The sequence below is a fragment of the Cylas formicarius genome, unplaced genomic scaffold (assembly GCF_029955315.1).
Source record: "Cylas formicarius isolate icCylForm1 unplaced genomic scaffold, icCylForm1.1 PGA_scaffold_2__14_contigs__length_35257938, whole genome shotgun sequence".
Taxonomy (NCBI): Eukaryota; Metazoa; Arthropoda; class Insecta; order Coleoptera; family Brentidae; genus Cylas; species Cylas formicarius.
The window spans coordinates 13,173,778-13,198,547 of record NW_026844319.1 but is presented as its reverse complement, the minus strand read 5'-3'; the positions used below and the strand labels follow the sequence as shown (position 1 = coordinate 13,198,547).

At 32.8% G+C, this 24,770-nt stretch overlaps 1 protein-coding gene across 8 annotated transcripts in view; it reads left to right on the top strand.

Moving 5' to 3' along the window:
* LOC132698795 (G-protein coupled receptor Mth2-like) overlaps positions 1 to 24,753 on the top strand; it is a 125,444-nt gene extending 100,691 nt beyond the window's left edge. For 6 of the 8 annotated variants that reach the window (XM_060665074.1, XM_060665075.1, XM_060665078.1 and 3 more), the window contains 6 exons: positions 4,038 to 4,217; positions 10,148 to 10,226; positions 12,727 to 12,908; positions 12,964 to 13,132; positions 14,067 to 14,267; positions 24,570 to 24,753. In XM_060665074.1, coding sequence (XP_060521057.1) covers positions 4,038 to 4,217; positions 10,148 to 10,226; positions 12,727 to 12,908; positions 12,964 to 13,132; positions 14,067 to 14,267; positions 24,570 to 24,753 — 995 coding nt within the window. Of the gene's footprint in view, positions 1 to 4,037; positions 4,218 to 10,147; positions 10,227 to 12,726; positions 12,909 to 12,963; positions 13,133 to 14,066; positions 14,268 to 18,100; positions 18,295 to 24,569 lie in introns of those variants that run through there. The other 2 variants (XM_060665077.1, XM_060665080.1) reach the window with 2 other exon arrangements.
* The last annotated feature ends 17 nt before the right edge of the window (positions 24,754 to 24,770 follow it).

Genomic DNA, 24,770 nt, shown 5'->3' with positions numbered 1-24,770 from the left:
TAAATTTTAAATGCTAATTGACTAATATTAATATGGTCTGGCTGGCTCCTGGCTCCAAGCGGAGGTAGTCCTCTGCTGACAACGTTTCAACAGTTTCAACAGTTCAAGCCGAGTTCAGACGAGAAGCAGAACGACCCGACTTGAAAATGGCAAGTGAGATCTTGCCGAAACGTTGTCAGCAGAGGACTACCTCCACTTGGAGCCAGCCAGACCAGACGCGGAGTAAAACCCGGAAGAATTTACAACACACATGTAAGACCCGCGGAAGCCTAAAACAAAACATATATATATATATATATATATATATATATATATATATATATATATATATATATATATATATATATATATATATGTATATATGATGACACTATACTCCGGGATATCATCCGTTCGCTCGTTGAACTCCGACTGGAATCCTGCAAATCCTGCATCCGACTGGAATCCTGCAGACGTTTCGCCAAAATCTCACTTGGCATCTTCAATGCTCGCGCTCCGAAAACACTTCGAACACACGGATAACAAATGATTTTTAAAAATAATTTATTTTTATTTTTTTACAGAATTAAGTACCAAATAATTTTAATCAAATACTCTTTGTTTAAAAGCTGTTCTGCCATTTTCTAACATTCCTTTGATTGTTCTTGCAGAAATCTTCGTCTAGTTACGAACGCTTTCCTTTTTAGAGATCCCCATAAAAAAGGTATAATAGGGTTAAATCTATAGACCGCGCGGGACATTCAATCGCTCCCTTGTTTCAATCGACTGCCCGGGATTATTTAAAAATTCTCTCACAAACACAATTGATGTTATCGTGGGCATCATCTTCAACCGCTTTCAACACTTTGATTTCTTTTAGGTTCAACATGACTCAGGTAACCACTTCTCTAGCTGTTACTTAACGGCCGCATTGTTTTGTAACCTACCATTGTCGCAGGATTTAATGGGTCTATCATTTAAAATTTGAGCAGCTTTCTAACACAATTATTATTGTGATAATAAGTGAAAACAAGTTCGATTTTATGTTTTGATAACCTGCCGAAGATGAAAATAATATACCTACCTACATGTTAATAATGACCTTTTTTTTGACTCAATGTTTGTTATCTGCAACTAATCTTACTAACCAGATAGCTACCCACCTGCAACAAACCTGCAACCACACAACAAAGAATACCGGTCTAATTAATTAAAATAAACAAAATAGCGAAATAAATGTATGTTTAAGACAGCTGTCTCGGTATATTTTTAAAATTTTAACAGAATTATAAAAGCCTTTTCAATACCTTCAACACAAGGTGTCACTTGGACCACATTTTCTACTGAAAGGTTATGTGTGAATGTCACCCCGTGAAGAAATATCCAAATTGTGCTTTAATAAATAGTGCTTAAATAAATTGACGTATTTCAGGATTTTGCAAAAATTTCAACATATGGATAATTATCGAACGGGATATCTCAAAAATTAATGGACAAAATTTTAACTTCGTAAATGTATAACAAAATACTTTTAAATTAAGTTTGCACTTAACTGGCCTTCTCTATTTAAGTTGTAAGAGTTAATCTGATCTATGAAACTTTCAAAATAACCAAAATATGCCACCTTTAGCTAAACTCACACGCCCGTCACATTGGTAAAATGTATGATGACGACATATATTGGTAAATAAGTCTCATTGATAAGATTTACTCAGGGTTTTGGGATTTTAAAACTAATATCTCTCTGCGATAAAATGGCAATTAGAATTTGTTTTTCGTTTAAGTAATATTTTTATTCTACTACATATTAAGCTAGAAGTGACTGTAATGCCGTGATTGAGCAATGCTACAGTTTGCAGAACAGAGTAGCTATATACATCTGCGGTTGAAGTCATGATCGAGGAGTTTTAGTTAGTATGAATCCGCAAATATACGGTTCTATTGTTCTTTTTGGCAAGATGTTTCTGTTACCACTTTTATTTTCGATTGCTTTATTTTTGTTAACACAAAAATCGGCAGATATTGCAAATTGTTCTAATTTAACAAATAAATGTGGTTGACATTTCTTGCCCTTTTTGAACGCACCGATCTCGACTTTACATTGTTCGCTTGAAAGTTTTTTTAGAAATCAATTGATTAATTGAAAAAGTTTACAAATAAGGAAAACTAATACATATTTCTTTACTAATATATAAACTGTTCTTTAATTTAATAAGAATATAGCTACATCTAATTAATCATATTTTAAATGGACCTTAAACTATGATTAATTCGTTGTTTGTTGAAGTGGGTGTGATTGATTTGCTGAAATAATTTAATAGCCTAATTAGCCTTAAAGCTATCGACCGTTACACATTTCATACAGGTCATTTGGCTGTATTGCTGCTTACCTGTTGCTTGAAATTAGTACATATTTTGGCAAAAATAGCGGCTATATAATATGTGCTAATATAATAGCTACATTTTACTTCCCACTAGTATCGTCACTAGTATCAGGCGTTTCCGGTACTTCAGCTACGGGTTGCGGTCGGATGTCGTTTACCACACTTGTTACACAATAATAATAATTTTATTCTCTTATAGAACAAGATTTATAAAGGACACATTTGGTCACTAATGTCTGAAGAACACTATTGAATAAATAATATATATCCAACAAAAACCTTGTATACAAATTTCGTTTTTTCTTTAAACTTTAAATCTATTTGATACCATTTGTCTTCGGATATTTTCAAATTCATTTAGATGCCTTATCAATTTCGCCATTTTTATTATTTTTATTATTTTTTTTGTTGTATCATTAGTTTTCTTTTACCTTTACTTCTTTACTAGAATTCAAATTCACATCAGGATAGGATAAATGTTTTCTATATATATACATTCTACTTATACTCGGGTTAGTAAAAACTACCGGAATGCTTAAATATCTCCAAAACTGCCAAAGCTGGAACGATAAAATTCAATACGTGGAGGTTTTTGAACATATTTACAGAATTCAAAAATGCTAACAGCAGTGTTGTCAGGAAGGTTACCAGAAACAATATTGTAGCCTTTTTAAATTCTGCATGTCCAAGCTTAGGCAGTTTTGGAAATATTTAAGCGTTTTTACTAACCCGACATATTCATACATCCTTAAGGTAGGATGCATGATATAGACACACGTCTGTAGTAAATTGAATAGAGAATTTTTGCAAAATTAACAGTGAGAGACTCATGGCTCTATAGAATTTTAATAACTCTTGAACATGTATTTCTATTTCCAACAATATTCCTACAAAGAAGGATATTTTGGGTAATTTTCAAAATGTTTCCGATACAAATGTGTAGAGAGACATATCAACGATATAAAATACTAACAGTGCTCTACATGTTCTTATTTAAAATTCATTTGATGACATATCAAAATAAAGGTTAAAAAATGCTTATTGTACCCGCAAAAGCCGAAGGTCATTCACATGTCCTGTAAAGGATCGCTAGTTATGTGGGGCTCTTCTTAAACTTAAAAAAGCTGAAAAAGTGTAAAATCGCTTAAACATTTTCTGTCGTCCAACGTCTTCTATAGCCCAGACGAATACCAAGCAATTATGAAAATTTGGTTGTCCCTTTCTTTAAATTGATGTTTGTTCTTGTATTAATACATTTAGCATGTATGTATTCTATTTGAATTTTGCGATTATTATTATATAGTCTATTAATAAATATTGGTTTTATGATTTAATTGAATAAACAGAAAGAACCTACTAGCATGAGATTTTTTAGGAATTGGACTCAGCTATTTACTCAGCTCAGCTCAGCTATACAAAACTATGTCTAATTTCATGTTACCTAAGATGCAGGTTATAAATTAGTTGATTTTTTGAAGTTTTTGAAGATTACTGAGATTTTTCTAGTGATTTTGAATAATTTCAGTGATGTAAGGATAATATGCAGATAAAAATTAATTTATTAATTTTAATGTTTCTACAACTAATTGAGTTGATCGAAACGGAATAATTTTGAAGTAGTTTAAACTTTTTTTGCAGAGACTGTATTTTTAACACGACCATTTTTTATTTCAGGTATGATAATTTCCATGCCGTTTCTGCTGGCGACTTTCTTAGTCTACGCACTGCTGCCCGACAGAAATCTGCATCAGAAGGCGTTGATGTTCTACGTATTGACCCTATTCGTCTCCTATGTTTTATTAGTGACCATTAATTTGTCGGACTCGTTAGTGGAACCAGGATGTACACTCATAGGTAAGCGTATATACACGCTGTCCGACCGGCCATTTCATTGATCTGTTACATGAACACCATAACTAGCAAAAATGTTGAATAAAATAAAGCCGTTCGGCGAAAATATATATTTAATTTGGCGGCTATACCGTATCAACTTATTTTAAAATTAAACACACGGTATTTTATTGACTTTTTTAAGTCTTCGGAAAATTCTTAAGATATGCAATCCTAAAACTATCAATCGAGTAACATTGTAGAAAGGGGCCTGTAAAATTTTTGATCATTAGTAATATAGATTGATGAAAAACAATAACAATAAAAATAAAAGACTAGTAAAATTTGAACAGCGTTTCTGGGCGGTCATTTGAGTTATTTCTAGATTCAAATGTTGTTGCAGTTGTTTTTTCATTTGCGGCCAACAAGTTGATAGGAAACTGTAATCTTTTGAACAGAAACCTAAACGCTATTTTTGAAGTTTCTAAGTCCCCCTCTCTGCTTTTAAATTCCAATAAATGTCAGTCCTTACTATTTGCCAGTAAAAACAACTTGTCTGTCATAAATAGTACGGTGCTTAGTCTTTCAAAATAAATAAGAACTAAAAGTTCAGATTTTCATGAAATTATGTATTTTGCAATGACAATTGTTTCGACAACACCGTGTCGTGTTATCAAATGTAATATTTACAAACTACCTGCTACTATATATACCGAAAAATGACCATAAAACCTTAATTAATGTTGTTGTGAGAATTAGTCTTTACATAAACAATACAAAATCAGACCCTTGTAATGTAGCTAAAAATCTGGGACTTTGGTGAGATGTTGATCTACGATTTCAAAAAGCACGTTTCTGAGTGTATTAAAAAAGCACTTTTTAATGGTCTTTAAATGTCTAAAATTCTGATGTTAGGAGGATGCTGTGTGGCTTATTCTCTCTGTGCATGGCCCTTGTTTAACAGCTAAGAATGCACAGAGAATTTAGAAAATTCCATGAGCCACAAATTAATGTATTAATGCATTAATGTATTACAAAATAATTTCATTTTAAAATCCACCGTACCTTTATACCGATGTTTACAATTTGAACATAACATATAACGGAGTTATAACTTTATTAATATTATTTATGATTTACAATATATTAGGACTTGTGTCGATTTTTAGCATTTGAATATTCATAGTTTCATCGTGATAGCAGAATGCTGGTTTCTAAATATTGAATCCAGAGGCGGTCTATCTCATTCAGAGTTTCTTTTCTTGCTCATCGCTTTTTTCTTATACTTTAAGCTGCCTGCTATACTTCATTGCTCGGTTATTATAAATTGGCTTATATGCTCCTCATAATTTCTTGGAATTTCCACGCTGTTGCAAGATTTTTCTAATTTGTTTTATTCTAATAGAATTACAAATTTATATTGCCACCATCAAAATAACTTCCTCTTAAAGCGACACAGCGCTGGACACTGTTCTTCCACTCCTCAAAGCAGTGCTGGAACTCCAAAACTAGAATAGCTCTGAACTGGCAGATGTTTTTGTCTGTCTAAAAATGACGCCTCTCAGTTCTTACCAAAAACTCATTTATTGATATTGCTGTGTGAATAACACTCAGTTGTTCTTGACGTTCTTGACGAATTCAAACGGTCTTCTAAAGATGTGAATCCACAAAATCCTGCATTCTGCCTTCTTTCTGAAAATACTTTAAACCAAGGAAAAGCGTGAACTCTTGACAAAACACTACTCCGTAGGCTCATTTTCAATTTAAACAAAATTTCAAAAAACAGTTTCACAAAAAAAATCGCTACGCTTCAAACCCGTACTGTAGGCGAACCACATGTACCTCCAGTGTGGACAACTAAAACCCCTGATAAAACGCTATAATACTTTACTTGATTACCGATTACTTAATTCACAGACTATATTTAATTTTATATTGCAAGTTTATTTCTAATTTGTTTTAAAATTAAATAAAAAGTTGTTTTTAATTGCTATCTGCAAATGATCTGGATTCATCCTGCGTCAATTTTTTATAAATCAAACTTGCTGATGGTTCGCCAATCATCCTGATGGCTTCCTCAGAGCTTAAGTGAACTTAACAGGATGATTGGTCAAATGTCAGCAAGTTTGATTTATAAACAACCGACGCAAGAGGAATCCAGAAGATTTGTACATAGTATTACGGTAGTCTTTGGAAAGTTGTTATTAACTACTTCAGCATTTTTAAAATGTTTTTGCAGAAATTTGAGGAAATTGTCTTCATTGTTTTTCTGGCCTAGCAAGGGTTTGGCATATTTTACACACTGACTGAAAAATCTCATTAGTTTGCTTAAAAAACAGGCCTCTATTTTTGCAACAAATTGTAGTAGTAAAAAAAATATCTTCAATTGTTCCCTAACATGTCGACGAAATTCCCATTCAATTTTTTTGCCAATTTAAGTTGTACTTCTTGGACTAAAAATGGTCACGTAAACGACTGTGTGAAATAGGGGGAAAAACCTCGTTGTTGTATAAAATGTACTTCCGGCAAAAACTCTTGATTGGGTTTTTAATAGATGACTTGAATTTTCAACGACGCCATAGTGAATGGAATCTTGCCGTAAAAACCCAATTAGGCGACTCGATCATATTTCATTCCCTAATCTCGATTAGATTGACTTAGCCGATCCGGATAAACGCATTTTAAAATGCTCTCTGTCTACTCAATTAAACAATAATACCCATACGCGCGCGAGTAAGGCCGTCTATCGCGTGTTCTATTTTTAAACAAATTAAGCATCGGAATAAATATGTGTTAATTGGGCAATAAACCCATGCCTTAATGTCCAAAAATATAGCAACTCATAAAATCAGAGATCAGCCAACCTCCAATACTTGTACAGTGTGTCCGATTTTTGATATTAAACCACATCTCCGTTATTAATAAATCCAGCGTTTGAAGGCTTTCGTAACCCAGGGTTGTTTTTTTAATGGAAGGTGACACAAACTGAAATGTCATCTTGGATTTTTAGATATAGGACACCCTTTGCTGTTCGTGAAAACTAGTCTGGGGAAGATTTTTTATGTAAAATCTAGTTACAAATGTTAATAAACATATTAAACTCGTGTGTTTTTTTTTTTAATAGAACAATAACATATTTTTTAGATTATTTATATTTATAAACGTATACAGTGATATTTATGGTTGTTGTCTCGCTAAATTGTTTCATTTGAAGCTCGTTTACTACATTATCAATTTGCGAAGGAAGGATTCCATTTTTATCTTGACTTTTTTCCAATTAGAAAAAACCCAAGATATTCCAGAAATGTCCTCATTCCAGAAAGATGATGCGGCAACTATATCTTAATTTTAATATTTTTATGAAGAACCCTTAGGAAACAGCTGTCCGTTTTCCTATAATTTACTTCCTTCAGCTATTTTAACCCATAATATGGTAATTATGAGAAGTCACTACTTCTAATAAAAATTAAAAAAAAAGATATAGAATACAATATATTTACTAGTTAATTTTACTTATGTGATTTTCAAGAGCCTACAAGAATCTAGATAACTTAAAATAGTCTCTTAGATAAATTAAAACTAAATAGTTATATTTCTACTAGTTATGTATCCTTATATCTGCACGCAACTCCAGGCACACAATAAATACAATAAGAAAAATGAATAACGTATTTTGAAGATTTCCAGACGACTATTAACTTTTTGTCTGAACCTGTTGATGTATACAATGACTAAATAGATGCATGTGAGGAAGCTAATTAAGTTTTCCCTACATACCAAATGTACATATTATAGCAGCTGATTAAATGATGTGTACCTAGGGAAATTAGATGCCCATTATGTGGTTCACTGAGACAGTGTGAGTTTTTGTCGAATGTGCTAATGTATTTTCTTTCTTATTTTTCTAATTAGTTCCTCAAACTGTACACATTGTGCCAAATAAAACGTTCCACTATACGGTCTGGAAACCCGTAGGAGATACGAAAAAATGTTTCCTACAAAAGATTCTTGGACTCTCCCGAAAATTTAAAATATTATAATTTTGTTGGCACAGGCTGTTCCAAAAATGTCTCCCCGACATCACCTTTGTTAATTTAAGTGGTACACCCTGTATATTTCGACATTTTTTTTATCCTTGGTTAAAATGAAGGTCACTTTCTTAAGAAATTGAAGTTGTTAAGTGTTGTGACGCTGCTGTCCTAGATATTGCAACGAAAATTTAACCACAGACTAAAGAGATGATGTACTACTCAAACAGTTTGACAGATGTGCCTCAGCTTATACAGGTGGTGCCGTTTTGGTGAATATCAATTCTAGGACAAAAAATAAGGTAAGTATGTAATTTATCTTATATTTAATTTTTACTTAATTTTTCAGATATTCGAGGTTAAGATAACACCCGTATAAATTCTTGTTGAATTTAAAGCCCACATTAGGTCACATGCTGGCAATATTAGATATTTTTTAAATAGCAAAGACATGATACTACTTCTTTTAAAGACAATATATTGAAAATATATTACGGTATCGCCAGTATCATAAGTTTTTTTTTGTTATTTTTTTCTGTTTTTGTTTCATAGATTTATTTATTCAAATTTGTTACCTTGTTTAAACTTTAATTATTTATTTTTGTTATTAGATATTTTGTATAATGTTTCTTTAAATATGAATTCTGAAGTTTTATTAAATCTGTTAAAGTGTGTAGTGTAGTGTCGATTTTTTTCAAAATTTCTATGTATTAATGAAGTATAATATCTTTTAAAGAGGTAGTATCATGTCTTTGCTATTTAAAAAATGGCTAATATTGTCAACAAGTGCCCTAATGTGGACAGCTTTAAATTCAACAAGTGTTTATACGAGTGTTATCTTAAACCTCTAATATCTCAAAAAGGAAGTAAAATTTAAATATAAGATAAATTACAGACTTACCTTATAAATAATAATAATAATAATAATCATATAATAAAAATATAGTGTGTTCCATTTTAAAATTTCAAGATTTTGTTAACTGAATTCGTCAAAACGGCAGCACCTATTTCGGACACCCTGAGGCGTATCTGTCAAACGGATTGAGTAGTGCATCATCTCCTTAGTCTGTGGTTAAATTTTCGTTGGAATACCTGGATCAGTAGCGTCACAACACAATTTAATATGGGGCAAAGTATGACAAAAAACACATAACCTCAAATTCCGCCTAAACTATGCAAAAGTTGGATAGAAATTTCTTAAGAAAGCGACCTTTGTTTTAACCAAGGATTCCAAAAATTTATAAATATACAGGGTGTTCCGTTTAAAATAACAAAGTTGAAGTCAGGGGGGACACTTTTAGGACACCTTGTATCAAGGAACTTTTGTACGAAACTTTTTTTCGTACTCCTACGGGTTTCCAGATCGTATAGTGGATAGTTTTATTTGGCACCCGGTGTACATTATGGAAAATATCAATTTTTTTTAATAATATTTTAATTTTAATTTAATATATTTTTTCTATAAAGTGACGAATATAAGGTAACTAATACTGCACACAGACAAGTTCCTACTGATAAAAAAATTTGACATCCTTTGTATTTGGAATAGCTCTGCCATATACTTTTGAAAAGCTAATAACAGGCCTAATAAAATTATTAAAAGGCATACTGGAATGTCCCTTAAAGAAAAACACAAGTTCAGTTAATATATCAACATTTTGTAGGTTTCAGGCGAAAACTAAGTACACCACTCGATCCTATGTAAAAACCCTCTCATTTGAAAGCCGATTAACTAAACATTTGGATTTTTAATTTAATTCATATCTCACATATTTCTTCAAAATTGTGCCTAAAAACTAGTGTTTTTACACTAAAGCAAAACATTATTAACAGTACAAGAATTGTCAAGAACTGCTTTTAGTTATCCAACTAAATTAAAAAACGTATATTTATACCAAATCTAATAGCGAAATTATTATCTTTCAGGATACTTGACTTTGTTTTTCTTCATGGTATCGTTTTTCTGGATGAACGTGATATGCTTGGACATTTGGTTTACGTTCAGGTAAGTTTGTCTTTTAAACACATCTTATTTCTGTTAAAATGATGCATACCCAATAATAATAAAATAATGTTATATGATTGATGTAGATATAGAGTGTAGCTTGCTACTTCCGGGTTCTTTCTTATCTCAGCAATATATTTTAATTGCAAAAGTTTACATGAATGGGCTGCGTGCATTCAAAATTGCTATTATTAAAAAAATATTTTAGAAATATAGTAATCTAACATCAAATGTTGACCATCCTGTTTAGAATAAATCATCATCAATCAGTATGACACAGGCGTTTATCAACAGTGAAAAATTGAAAAGGGCTTTGTGTCGCAAATAATCTTAGATCATTCAAAATTTTCACGCCACGGGATGTACAGAAATATTAATTCATCTGTTACAATAAATAAAATAAGAAAAAAATAAGTGTCTCACAGAATTTTCAATGGAACGCCCTGTATGATTTCACTTTGAGAAAAATTTATGTTACGGTAGTTCAGTTTTCGCTGTACTTAATCCGATTCGTTTATTAATAGTTATGGTTTTAAACAATGCACCTTTTCACCATTTTTAATTCATGGTAATCGTTTGTATGGTAAACGGAGATCAAAGTATCGTGCTTTAAAAATTGGTAATGAAAATTGATTTATCGCTCTGGGTCCAAAATTTCGTTTTTTGCATACGACACACCGATTGACTATGCCAACGGTTTTCTTGCTACTTTTTTTGTTTGCCATGTTGTTTCTTGTTTTTATTCACTTCAAAAGAGTTAAGGAACTCTGGAATTGGCCATTGAGACCACTCGATTTGTAGTCCTAAAAGAACGAATGCGCTCTTTCTAGCACTAAACAAAATAGAGATGAATTAATAAATTGTGTTTATATCCATGCAAACATCGAAGCTTCATTACGAATAATATTGGACTTGGTTGAGTGCTTAAACAAAAATGTCATGTAAAAGTTATTATTTATTCTAATCCTTTAGTTTTCTTTCATTTTGTCCTTTTTTTACGTTTTTATTTTCCCTAATTTGATTTCGTGTGCTAATTAAACTGCATCTTTGGCGTCTGTCGTGTTTATTTTGTTTCTTAAAGCAAAATTGTTTGTCAACGTCTACCAAACATCAAATTAAAATAGGACATATAGAATAACAAGAAAACCGTTAAAAATAGGTACAGACAAAAACAGAGCCAATAAATGCAGTACTATTCTGCAACGGATCACAAATAATATACACTATTTTACTAAAAATTAAAAAATAATCTTTAAACGTAAATTAATCTAGCATCAAATTTTGCGCATCCTATTTAGTATAAATCAATTGCCCTTACATCCTTCAAAATTTACGTTCTAGAGGTGAAAATCCAAAGACCTTAATCAGATTATCGGATCAGTTCTAATTAACTTTTAATAGAAAATATGAAATAACAAATAGTGGTTGAAAATACGCAAAGAGATGAATAATATAAAATAATTTACATATTCAGTAAATGTTCGACACCTTCAAATCTTCTCTTATGACTTATTTCGTTTAATAAATCTCTGACTTTTTCCCTTGTGTATTGATTGGTTGATAACAATGGGCATTAATTAATGAACTAAAAATTAAACAATTACCATTAGAAAATTTAGGTAGGAGGTAGGGGGTGAGAGAGGGGTGGGGTTGGGGGGGAGGGGAGAGACGGGTGGTGGGAGGTAGGGTGGAGGGGGAAGGTAGAGAGTGAGAGGGGTGGGAGGGTGAAGGGGGGAGGTAGAGAGTGAGAGAGGGGGAGGGGGTGGTAGAGGGAGAAAGGGGGAGGGGTGGTAGCGGGAGAGAGGAGGAGGGGGTGGTAGAGGGAGAGAGGGGGAGAGGGGGAGGGGGTGGTAGAGGGGGAGAGGGAGAGAGAGAGAGAGAGAGTACCCGTGCGTAAAGATTCTGCATGAATATTTTCTTTTATTTTAACGTCCACTGTAACGACTACTGTAATACTTTTTACAAAACTTCTGAATTCCTCCTGCGTGAGTTTTTGCTGAGTCGAACTTAATGACGCTTCGCCAATTATCATGTTGGCTTTTTCAGAGCTTGACTGAAACAGTTCAGTTTCAGCAAGTTCGACTGAGCAAAAACCGACGCAGGAGGAATCCAGAAGTTTTGTAAAAAGTAAAAACCTGATTACTTTCAATCATGTAAAGGCAAAAACCAGAAAATATAATAGAGAGCAAAAAAGAGAAAAAAAAACGAAAAACCACAGAACGCAGGAAAAGTCAAACCACTGCTAGAATTCTTTAAAAATGTCCTGTACTTGCATACTTAACCATTAGTTTTGGTTACAGAGGTTTGGGTTCTTTTTTTCTCTATATATTTATGGCGTGATATGTTTTTTGTTATTTGTAAAGACTAGTGTACAAATCAGCAATGTCTATGCGCTGCACTCTTGTCTTTCCTGTTAGTTTTCCTTTTGTAGAAATTACCTGAATAAAGTATACATGTATTTTTACGATAAGTTTTGTTTTATGCGGACATTGGCTTTTAGCGGCAGCAGAGGCTTCGTAGGTAGCAAGAGATCATCGGAAAGAAAAAGGCTTTTGATTTATTGCGGCTACGCCTGGGGAGTGCCTTTACTGCTCACGTTCACGGTGCTGCTCATTCAAACTTACTCAGATCCCGAATCTCAATTCAATCCCGCAATCGGATCCACCAAATGTTTCTTGGGAGGTAAGGTCTTTTGTTAAATTTTGCTTTGACGTTAAACACCCGCCCTTGTTTGTAGACGGGCTTCCAAATTTACTGTATTTCTACGGAGAGACGGCCATTTTGATCATAATAAATGTAACCCTGTTTGGACTAACGGCGTACAAAATCAGGAAAGTTAAGAAAGAAACGTCGATGCTTAAGCAGAACGACAGCAAGAGGCATAGCTACGAAAAAGACAAGCAAAAGTGAGCAATATTTACAAATGTGTACAAAACTAATTAAGTTTGTGGCAATTCCAAATTCATTCATCCATTTTCTTAACAGTTGTAGACACTGAAATTCTCTCGGAGTTTCATTTGCCCATGTACTAAATTACTGAAAAAAAAGGCATTATGGCACTATATATAACCTATACAGAAAACTAAAATATTTTTTAGCCAAATGACGGCCATTATCCTAAAATGAGTGTGTTTCGAGTAACATTTGGAGAAAAAATGCTTTTGATGTTTAGTTTAGATTTTTCCGAGTGGTTAAAGGCAAAAAATAAACTACTCTAAAACATCCTAAGCGTATGGAAGTAAAGCAAAAAAATCAAAACCCAAATACAAACTAAACTACTTTATTAAAAAACTTACGTGATAAAAAAATTTTTTATTGATATTTAGTTAGTGTTCCAATATCAAAACAACTTGTTTGGACCACCCTGTACAGTTACCAATACACCACCTTATATACCGAAGTGACTGTCACTACGAATCACTCAAATAAAATTCAGCGATCAGTAATACATTTGAAACGATCCTGAAGTTTTTATACTGAATCATAATCTGCAGATATCGGCGAATAACAAATTAACATCCATATAAATAAATCTCAAAAATGTGAATAACTATTTCAACTTATGAAGTGATATTCATATTTAACTTGCGAATCAAAAAAATAATAACAGAGAGTTTTTTCAGATCGTCATTCGCGTTATTGTAAATAGTAACCGATTTTTACACGAAACTTCTGCTAAACATAAGAAAAGAGAAAATTTATTTATAATTCTTAAATTTGCAGTATCTTGACTGTACCTGAAAATAAGTATACTTCTGTTATTATTATTTAATTTTACAAAGTGTTTGTTACAACAACATATCTTTAATAATAAGAATAAAATAACTTTTTTCCTCGCAGATTCAACCTTTTCTTAAAATTGTTGTTCGCCATGGGAGTGAACTGGAGTATGGAGATTATATCATGGGCTGTGAACTGGTCAACTGGTAATACTTACACCGCCGTTTGGTATCTCACCGATTTTTGCAACGCCGCTTACGGTGTCTTCATTTTCTTCATATTCGTTTTCAAAAAGAAGATATGGAACCTGCTTCAAAAGCGGTAAGTTTTATTTTAAAGAACGAACACATCATCCTCCATTTTCCTTTTTGTTTTGTTAATATTGTTAATATTGATAGAGTTGACCATGTAAACCGTCCTCGCATTTATTTGTGTAAAACGTTATTCCCATATTTTTTTCTGTGTACTGCATTTTTGAAGCGCTGTTTTTTGCAATTAATTCGAACGGTTTAGTTTCGTAAAAGTGTTGCTTCAAATAAATAGCTTTTGGAAGCTTTTGGCATACCTAAAACTTCAAGAAAAAACTGTGTAACAAAAATGGACCTGAGAATATTCTGGAAATTATTTTTTTTACTGCAAAGAGTAAATCACTAATTCGAAAGTTTCTAAGCAAATTTCGGGATTAAGAAATAACTTTAATAACATTGTTAGAAAGCCTGAAAAATTCAGGTTTATTGACCGTCGGATCTTCTTTAAATTCATGGAAATTAAGTTGTTAAAAAGCTTGCAAAGTTAGCAAATTCTACCTAAATTCTCTTGATGAAATCATAAAAAAAAACGGTTTATTGCGAATTGCTCACTTTAGCAATTTTGTCTCAAAGTATCGAGTGCCAGCAGATACGGTATTGGAAAACAGCTGCAATAGGATTAGTTGTTTAGGTAATAAACATTCAGGTGTGGATTTCCCCATTCTTATTCAAATCGGAATGTTTCATCCTATCCATTGTAGAAATAGAAGTAAAAATTTATTTAACAACATTTTGTAAAATAGTTACAATTGTAGGAAGTCAAATAACAAATTATCTCAGCAAAGAGAAAATATTAATTAAATTAATGGTATAAATTTTTTTATGACAAACACGTAGGTTGAAAATATAAATTAAATTGGCAAATGGAATCAAGTGCAAGTCTTATTAATATTGTTGTTATTTTCGACTTCGAAAATCAATCTAATTTGGTTATACCAGTTTTAAACGTAGATTCGTCAAGCTCCTGAAAATACTAATTTACAGCTTGTGTAATTTCTTCGTTGCTCTTAAATCTTTTTCCGCCAAATCATTTTTGGAGGTTAGGAAACAGGTAATAGTCGCTGGGGGCTAAGTCTGGAGAGTAAGGATGTTGCAGCATCAATTCAAGCTTCAATTCGTGCATTTTGGCCATGTCCAATCGACGAATGCGCTGGTGCGTTGCCGTGATGAAATAAAAAATTTTTCTTGACATTATTTGCCAATAAAATTATTTTAGTTTAGTCTATTTTGTGGAGTGTAGTCTTCTTCTTAAAGTGCCTATCCGTTACGGATGTTGGCGATCATCACGGCAATTCTTATCTTGTCAGAAGCAATACGGAAAAGTTGTGGTGTTGTCTTATTAAACCAGGATCTGAGATTCTTCAACCAGGACGTTCTTCTTCCTGGGCCTCTTTTTCCAAAAATTTTTCCCTGCAAGATGGATTGAAGCAAGGTGTATCTTGGTTCGTTTCTCATTATGTGGCCGAAGTACTGTAGCTTGCGTATTTTGATGGTGTTGATTATTTCACGATCTTTTTTCATTCGTCGAAGTACTTCTTCATTAGTAACACGATCAGTCCACGGGATTTTTAATATTCGCCTGTATAGCCACATTTCGAACGCTTCTTATTGCTATACATATCTTCATTATCTTCATTTACGGTCCATGATTCTACACCATAGAAGAGGATGGAAAAGACGTAGCAACTCAACATTCTTATTTTGGTCTCAAGAGACAAGTTGTGGCTCTTAAAGAATGGACTCATTCGGTTGAATGTGGACTTAGCTTTTGCAATGCGTGCTCTGATTTGTTGATTGTTGTTCCATTCTTCGTTTATAATAGTATAAGGTATTTGTACTGTTTTACTCTTTCTATGGGAATTTGGTTTATGTAGAATTGTCTTCCTGTTATCTTATTCTATGATGGGTGATGCTGTCCATTAAGGTTTGCAGATCCTTTAAGTTGTTGGCAAATACAATTGTATCGTCTGCATACCTTATGTTGTTTAATCGGAGTCCATTTAGTAATATGCCCTTTTCCATATCATACAGAACTTCGTTAAACATCCCTGCCGCAGAACTCTCATAATTTTGACGTTTTCTGTATATTCTCCTTCCATCCTTAGGTTTGCCGTCTGGTTCCAGTAGAGGTTTTCAATTAGTCTGAGGTCTTTGGTGTTAATCCCGGATTCCTTAAGTATGACCATCATTTTCTCATGTTTCATTCTATCGAACGCCTTTTCATAGTCAACTAAACATGCATACACATCGCAATTTACGTCTCTGCACCTTTGTATCAGGACCTGTATTGAAAATAAGGCTTGGCTTCTCTTGTTCCAACCGCTTCTATGAAGCGAAACTGTCCGTCAGAAGTGCTCACATGATCTATTTTTAAATTCAGAAACCCTCTGCTTAATAGTTGAATATGATCGCGATGGAGTCCCCTAGTGTTAAATCCATCCCTTCTTTAAAATACGTAGCGATTAGGCTGAAACTGTACATACCAGCTCGGTATTAGGTCGTAAATATTCATATTCTCAAAGACGCTAAAGTCGAGTTTTTTAAGTGTTAAAAAGTCAAGTTAGGTTTTTTGATACTTTCGTATATGTTCTTAGTAGGTAGGTAGGTAGGGTGTCCCATTTGAAAAAAAGAGTTTAGCGACTTTGAAAATGTGAATGTTTGCAGCCTAATTTTGGACACTCTGTATAAAATTAGGCAACAAAAATGAAAAAAAAGTCAACTTACGACTCGTTTTTAACATTTGCCAAATATGAGGATCAAATTTTCGAAATCAACAAAATTACGTATTTTTAAGGTTGGTTAAGCTGGAGACACAATTTGTTTTTCTTTAAACTAGACCCCAAAATATTATGAATTGACTGAATATACTACATGTCTCACCATGATATGCGAGTTTGACACAAGCCTACTTAAAAGAAAATAGCATCATCATAAATTTGAGTATATTGTAAAATTTATTGAGGTGGTTAATTCGAACATTGAAAGTTTTTTATTACTATTACCAAAATTGTTAAATATTGGTTTTTCATTGCTCCCCGAAAAAATACTTTGAATTTATATTCAAATGAGTCAAAAACTGACAGAGTAGACTGCGTAAAAAAAGTACCCCTTCTATGAAAAATTGAATATTTTTAATTATTTTCTACATGTCTGATGGTTTATTTAAATAACACGGGAAACTGACGCCCTTTAGGAGCAGCATACTACAAAAACTTTTCAATTCAGAAGAAAAATTAAACTTTGAACGCCCTGTATCTTTGAAATCAGAGATTTGTATGAGGCATGTTGAAATATTTTGGTCTCTAGTTTCCAGCCTAGAGATTGCCCATCCTTTATTAATTACCCTGTATACCGTATATGTGCAAATTGAAAAGTACATAATAAATTGTTCCAAAGATATTTTTATCCAGAACACCCCGTAGGCTTCTTTTTCTGAATGTAATATACTACCACCAAACCACCGTCCAATGCTTTTCCCGATAATAAATAAAATATAATATTTTGAGTTTTGTCTAAGCTTAATTTTAGCTTATTTTGAATAAACCACGTGTTGGCATAACCAGTAAACAACGAATTTTGTTCTTATACAATATCTAATCTTTCAGCACTTGCCACTGAAATCATTCGCGTATATAATGAATAGCAAAAGGTCCCCCCCTCTTGCGGTGAAATGCAATCATAATTTCTAGAAATTTCTCATGTCGAATTTAGCAATTTTTTTTCCTGAAGCTTTGGGTTCACTTTTTTTGGTGACACTTTTATTTGACTGTTAGTGTCGTCCATTCCATCCCATTGAGCCTTTCGAAACCATCGCATTAATTTTTTTGTGGCCACGTTTTTTTATAGTTGCGTGGGTCAACTCTACTCAGTAAGTGTGTAGAAGAACGTCTAAAAGTCCGCTGTTCCTATCCTTGTGTTGTCCGAATTTTAGATACTTGTCGCAAAAAACAAGCGAGACGGTGGTCACAGGCACCTCGCAGCTTCCAAGTAGCGGTAACGCGTCTTAAGTGACGCGTTACCAGCTATATAGAAGGACACCAGTAAGTTTTTGTGAAATGGCGTTTTCTTCTTTGGTGGTACTTGGATGAACTATATATATAAGGCGATTCGCAGTAGATGGTAGGTTAGACGTTTAAGGTGAACGAGACATGGGACCGTTCTGGAAATTTGCTCGTTTACGTAAGCGAGGATGATCTAATATATTATCAGCTATGCGTTTCGAAAAAGTAGCATCGACTTTGATATTTTAAATAGGACGCCGTCTAAATTATTGGATTTTCCGTTCCGCCATCAATTTTTAGTAATTTTGTATAATATTCAGTAATTAATAAAGTTGATCAGTCTTCAACCATTGATTAATCGACTAAACATAATAATTAATGAAAGAATAATACTAAACATTTGAAAACGGCCAAGTATGTAGATACGTAGCGATGTTAGCGACGGGGTAATTTGGTACCTTCGAGATAAGTTAGGCAAATAAAATTAGATAAATTCGAGATAATTGGACATTAGGCCCGTAAAGTCAAAATTTTTCTCAAAACCATCTTTTTTTAAGCTTGTTTTATTCATATTTTAGTTTAGAATAAAGTTATTGAGATGCGTTCTTTACTGGGTTGTTGGTCAGTTGTTCGACTATTTAATTACAAAAAAAAGTTATACTGGAAACGCCTTTTTAACGGCTAAAAGACTAACAAACTTCGTTAAGTCTTTTAGGACACTTGAATATTGATTTAAGAAAATGTTCGAACGCTCCCATCACTATCTTTTTAGAGATAGAGCAAAAGGCATTAAACAAATAAAATATGATTTTTTTCCCGGTTTGAAATACAACGCTCTTTAACTATCGTTTACAGTAGACATTTTTTTCCGACTTTAAAAATTCACAATAACAACAAGTTGCCGGTTCTATATAAAGTTAGTTAATTTCATTACTTTGGTAGCCCATTCTATGAAAGAAATTAAACAGATATTGTGGATATTATCGAAATAAAAAATAATAATAGTTCCGTCCTTGAACTAAACGAAAAGTCGAACTTTCCCAGGCACTTCCTAGAAGGTATTCTTTTCAAAAACAATATTTTGTACGGATTTCTAGGAACACGGTTGATTGAGTTGATTTAAATACACAGAGTACACAGTACACCCTGTATATTCATTCATTTTGGAATTCTAGCAAAGAAACTAACCCAAATCTGAACTTGAACACTGTAATTTTGAAGGAAGTTTCGAACATAGATAGAATAAACTTCGCAAAACCTCATTTTCATTTATTCTTAGTTTCTTTCGAACTATATTGCCCTTTTTCGAAAATCAATAATCAATCAATCAAGACAGAAGATTCATTCCTCCCAACTTCTAGAGCCTTTTTTGTGAACATGAAAACAATTTAAAAGGTCATACTTTATTAGGAAAAGTAGTTGCAAATAATCTAAAATTAAGTAAAAATGAGCTTTTACGAAGTTTATTCTGTCTATGTGCGAAACTTTTCCTTTCTTTTTTTTTTTCAAAGACGGTAAAATGTATTCGGGACTTCGGGACCTACTTCTAGTCCTCGGTATTTGTCCCGAAAGTCCCGATACATTTTAATTCGAAATTATGCCATAAAAGCATTATCAAGAATCTCTCCACAACTAGCATTTTTATCCATTAATTAATTATTTAATTAATAAGAGATGAGCTTTAGGATCGGACATTAAATCTTATTCGATAAAACTAAAATTGTTGCATGTAAACAATCTTAACCGCGAATCAGGTTTTTACCTTTCACCAATATGGGAATCAGTCATCCGAGACTATGTTCATTTCCCTCCTTTAGCTCCATCACCCCCAAAAAGTATATAGTCAGGTACACCATAGAATGCGAGCCAGTGTCAGTTAAGCACTTAAAAAGCACAAGCTGCAGGCTTCAATAACATTTTAATCGGCAAACACTAGTAAATTCGCAAAATTTTATTCAGCACAATGAATAACACATATATAAAACTTTACGAGCAATCGGTGATTCCTCTAAACTGATTAAGGTGTATACCCGGTACTACCACAAGCTACGTCATTGTAGTTTTGTTTATTCGCAGGGCCGACGGGACGCGACGTTGCCAGCTTGTTATGATTATTTGGGAAGTTCGGGACTTTCCTGTCCTCCCGAGACCAAAATTTATGATTAAATCCAAAGACTATATGCCTTGCCTGGAAATACTAATAGGACTAAGGAAACTTGAACAAAATTAGACTAGTTTTTTCCCTATAATTCGAAATTTTAAAGAATATCTTATTTTTTAAACACCTACCCTATACCTGAGGTCCTCCAGGAACTGTCTGGAAATGTTCGACTTAAGATTTTTTCCAATGGTCCAAATTGCTTAAAAATCTAGGAAATTAGAACATCTACTTTGTTTCTTACGTAGAATTTAAACTAAGCAATATGTTGCCACATTTATACAGAAGAACACTGCTTACTTAAAAATATTTTGAGCGATAGAGCACATCAATCTGTATCATTTAAAGTGGATCCGTTCGCCAGATACTTCTAATAGGCCATCCACCTACTGTGCGGTATATAGTGTGACTCCAGGGTAATATACAAAAATAACCAGAAATTGATTAAAGAAACCAGAAAATCCAATATTATACAGGGTGTCGTATATAAAACATAATGGTCATGCTACTTTTTGAAAGAAGCGCTAACATCGCATCGCTGAAAATATAATGGACCAAATTTCCACAATGTTTCATTCACCATAAACGTCTAACTGCCATCTACCGTTAATCACACTATATAGACCGCTTCGATTTTTCCGATTTTTAACAGTACTTTTCATGTTTTCTTCTTTTGTGCGAGGTTTTTTTGGCTACTAACAAATGCATGTGTATCTTGAACGATTTGAATAAATAAAGTTACCACTTTCGGGCGCTGATGGTGATGGACTTTAGCATGCCTTTTGTAATTCACGAAGCACCCGTTAATTAGATTAAGCAGCAATTTGAAAGCGGGTAAACATTTTATGAATTTCACTGTCACCTCACATGCCCTTCAAATCCACATTTATTACCAACGGATGCACATGTCCGTGATTATATTAACATAAAATTTATAGGGAAGTTTAAAACGTAAATTGTAAAGCACTAAAAGTGGCATACTGGGGATCAAATCTGAATTGCCCTATATACAGGTATGGCTAAGGTTCAGTTTGCTATTAGCTTTTAATAAATAATTTTTGCAATAACTTATCTGAGTTACGTTGGATCTAAAATAATACTCTTATTGTCTACCGTCGTTTATAGCAGCCATTTCTGATGTTCACGTAACTATTTAATTAAATTATATATTAACTACACTTTGTTTAATGAAATCTATAAAATTATTTAAATTCTATTATTTTCTAAATTTATTTGGGGTTTATTAGTTTAATGTGAAAATTCTTCAATCACATAAAAGGTGTTTCAAAAATAGATTCCTTTTACCAGCATGATTTTTTCATTCTAATGCAAAATTTTAAATAGAACGTCTATTTTATACTCAAAATAATAGGCTAATGATAACTCAAATCCTATTACCATGTTCTTATACCTAGTAGAGTTTTGCAGATATTATGAAAGAATAAATTCTCAATAAATTTTCGTATTAAGCTAATAAAGTTTGATATCTTTGGATGGACCTGACAAAATGTGGCTTACAGCCCTTTTTGTTAAGACAAAATTTATTTACTTGTGAGCCATCTTTATCAACAATTTTTTTAGAAATTCATTTATGGTTAAATAAAAATTGCATATTATGCGACAAGTTTGATAAAAAAATACGTAATATGAAATGGATGACCCAACTAACTACTCTAACAGTAAAGTAAAAGTCGCTTTGGTATTGGGGCCGATGGATGAATCGTTCGTTTTCTGTACTCTAAAATTTTTACTGCTTACTGCAAACGAAGCAAAAGTCAATATAAAAGTGTACTGCGCAGTAGACCAAAAAGGCTTATAAATTAATTCTATTTAAAAAATATTATTTGATTTAATTTGTTAAAATAACAAAAACTTCTTTGCGAAAAAGAAACAGAACCTTTTATAGGCAAAATTAATAGTATTTAAATTGAAAGTGTCGACATGCTTCTATTTTTTAATTCGGAACCGAAAGGAGCTAAAAAGATACAGAAGTTAGATTAAATCTAATTTAAAGAGGGATTCGTATCTAGATTCAGCTAGCTCACCCAAATTTACGTGGAAAACGTCTTTTAAAATTTGAAAATAACAAATAAGAAAGATCCTATTACAATCTTATATGTTTAAATTCAGAATAGAAAGATCTATTCATAAAGCTAAAAGCATATAGGGATTCATTAACATCGAAAACTAACATGGTGTCGTAACTTTGACATTGGCAAGACAGCAAAAGGAAAGAAAGATTCTATTTCGAGTGAGATACTTAAAATGATGTCCATGTACAATGGACGAATTTTTTGAATATCCATCACATCACATACCATGGACGTCCATGAAATAGTCATGACATAAGTGATTCATGCAACGAAGATTATATTAATTCATTATTTGTAGTTTTGAGATAAACAATTTTAAAGTATTTGCTTTATTACTATTCATTGATATTTTTTCTATTAGACAAAATATAGCAATTTTGTTTATCTTTTTCTTCTAGACAAGTAGATGGATAAAGGGACTTTCAGCCGAATCTAACCTCACATTTTGGCTTCCCGGCCACGGGCCCCCGCCCCCGGGCCACTCGGCCATAGGCTTTGGGTCTTCTTCTTTTTGCGTCCTGGCCCTTCGCCGTTAGATTCGGCTGAAAGTCCCTTTATCCATCTACTTAGACAAACTAGATTTTTAATCGTAAAAGTTGTTGGTATTTGCGCTGCATAATAGTAACTCAAAAACCGTTACTATACACTTCGTTGCATGATCGATGATGAACCGAAAGTGAACGTCAATCTGGCTGTTTTGTACTACATGGTATGACAGTATGAAGTTTATCAACGTGTTGAATACGCTCACGTAATTGATAGACAGAACTAATAAACATCAAAATGCCATAGGGAAAATCTATTGAAAACATCCGATTTCTCCCAAACCCGTCACGAAAATATCGGAAACATTCGAAGTTTGTAATTTTGACTATTTATGTATTATTAAGTTTTCTTTGAAAAGTCGATATAGTTTCTGATATAATAATAATAATAATAAATATTAATAATAATAATAATAATAATAATAGTCTTTATTGAGATATTTTAAATTATTGCACAAGATTTAGACAAAATTACTTAATACAAACTAATACAGTTACACATCTCAAACGGTGAAGTCTAGCTTAAGGTCTCGATCTCAGCTACTCAACATTAAGCGAATATTACAATAATAATGAAACAATAAGCTATAATAATAATAATAAGTCTAAAAATGTATTATTGGTAAAATAGTAACTTGTTTAGGACAGAGACTTTTGTAATTCATTCAAAATATTTATTATAATTATTATAAAGCTTAATGGCAATATAGCTAAAGCAACGTTCAAATTTACAAGAAATATGCATATCCAGAATGTTTTTCGTTCTTCGTCCTGCATTGTGAATTTCATACCAAAACAATAGACAATGTTCCAGGTACGTTGGTAAATAATATTTCATAACCTTAAATACAAAAAATGCGAGTAACAAATTGAAACAGGTATTTAGTTTTAAGCCAACGTATATACTGATATACGATTTAAACTTTTTAAAACCATAAACGAATCGGGCACAGCTGCCCTGTATTTTTTGTAATCTGGATTTATCAACAACGGTTAGGAAAGGATGCATGGCCCAGAGAATTTTTTTCGTACTTTAAAATTCAATATATGTTTATTTGGATATATAAGTCTTTTACTTCTTTGGTTCATTTGTGAATAAATTTAAGATCTTCATTTTCAAGTCAATTTTAATATGATCACACAAAAACGCATATAGCATAATTAGTATTTTTTTAGAGTTTAGCTTAAGATATTGAGAAAGACTTTTAAGATCAAAACTAAGATTAGCTTCGACATTATCATAGAGGTCTAAGAATTGAAGCCTGTGGCACTCCTGAAGTAACGTTACCCAAATCTGATATACCGATATTAGTTCTTTAGTCAAGTAAGACCAGTATCGTTAAAACATTTTTATCTAATTTTTTTATTATTATACCATTGATATGCAGAAAAGCAGTAGATATCAGGTTCACAATCAAACACTGAAAATACATAAATTTTTTGCTGCCATTCAAATTGCAATGCTGGTGATAAAATTGTGCCATTTTAAATTCGTAAGCGTCCTTCTCAATTTTTCAGATACTACACGTTCATCGGAAAACCTCATTTGGCACGTACCATGACAACAACCCAATCTCAAACCACAAGGACCAGCAACTATTCCTCGGCCACTTATTCCACCGCCGACACTCACATCGCTCCGGATAGAAACAATACCAACGGTACGATACCTGAAGAAGTTGCCTTACATCGAATGCGTTAATACGCTGGGGTCACACG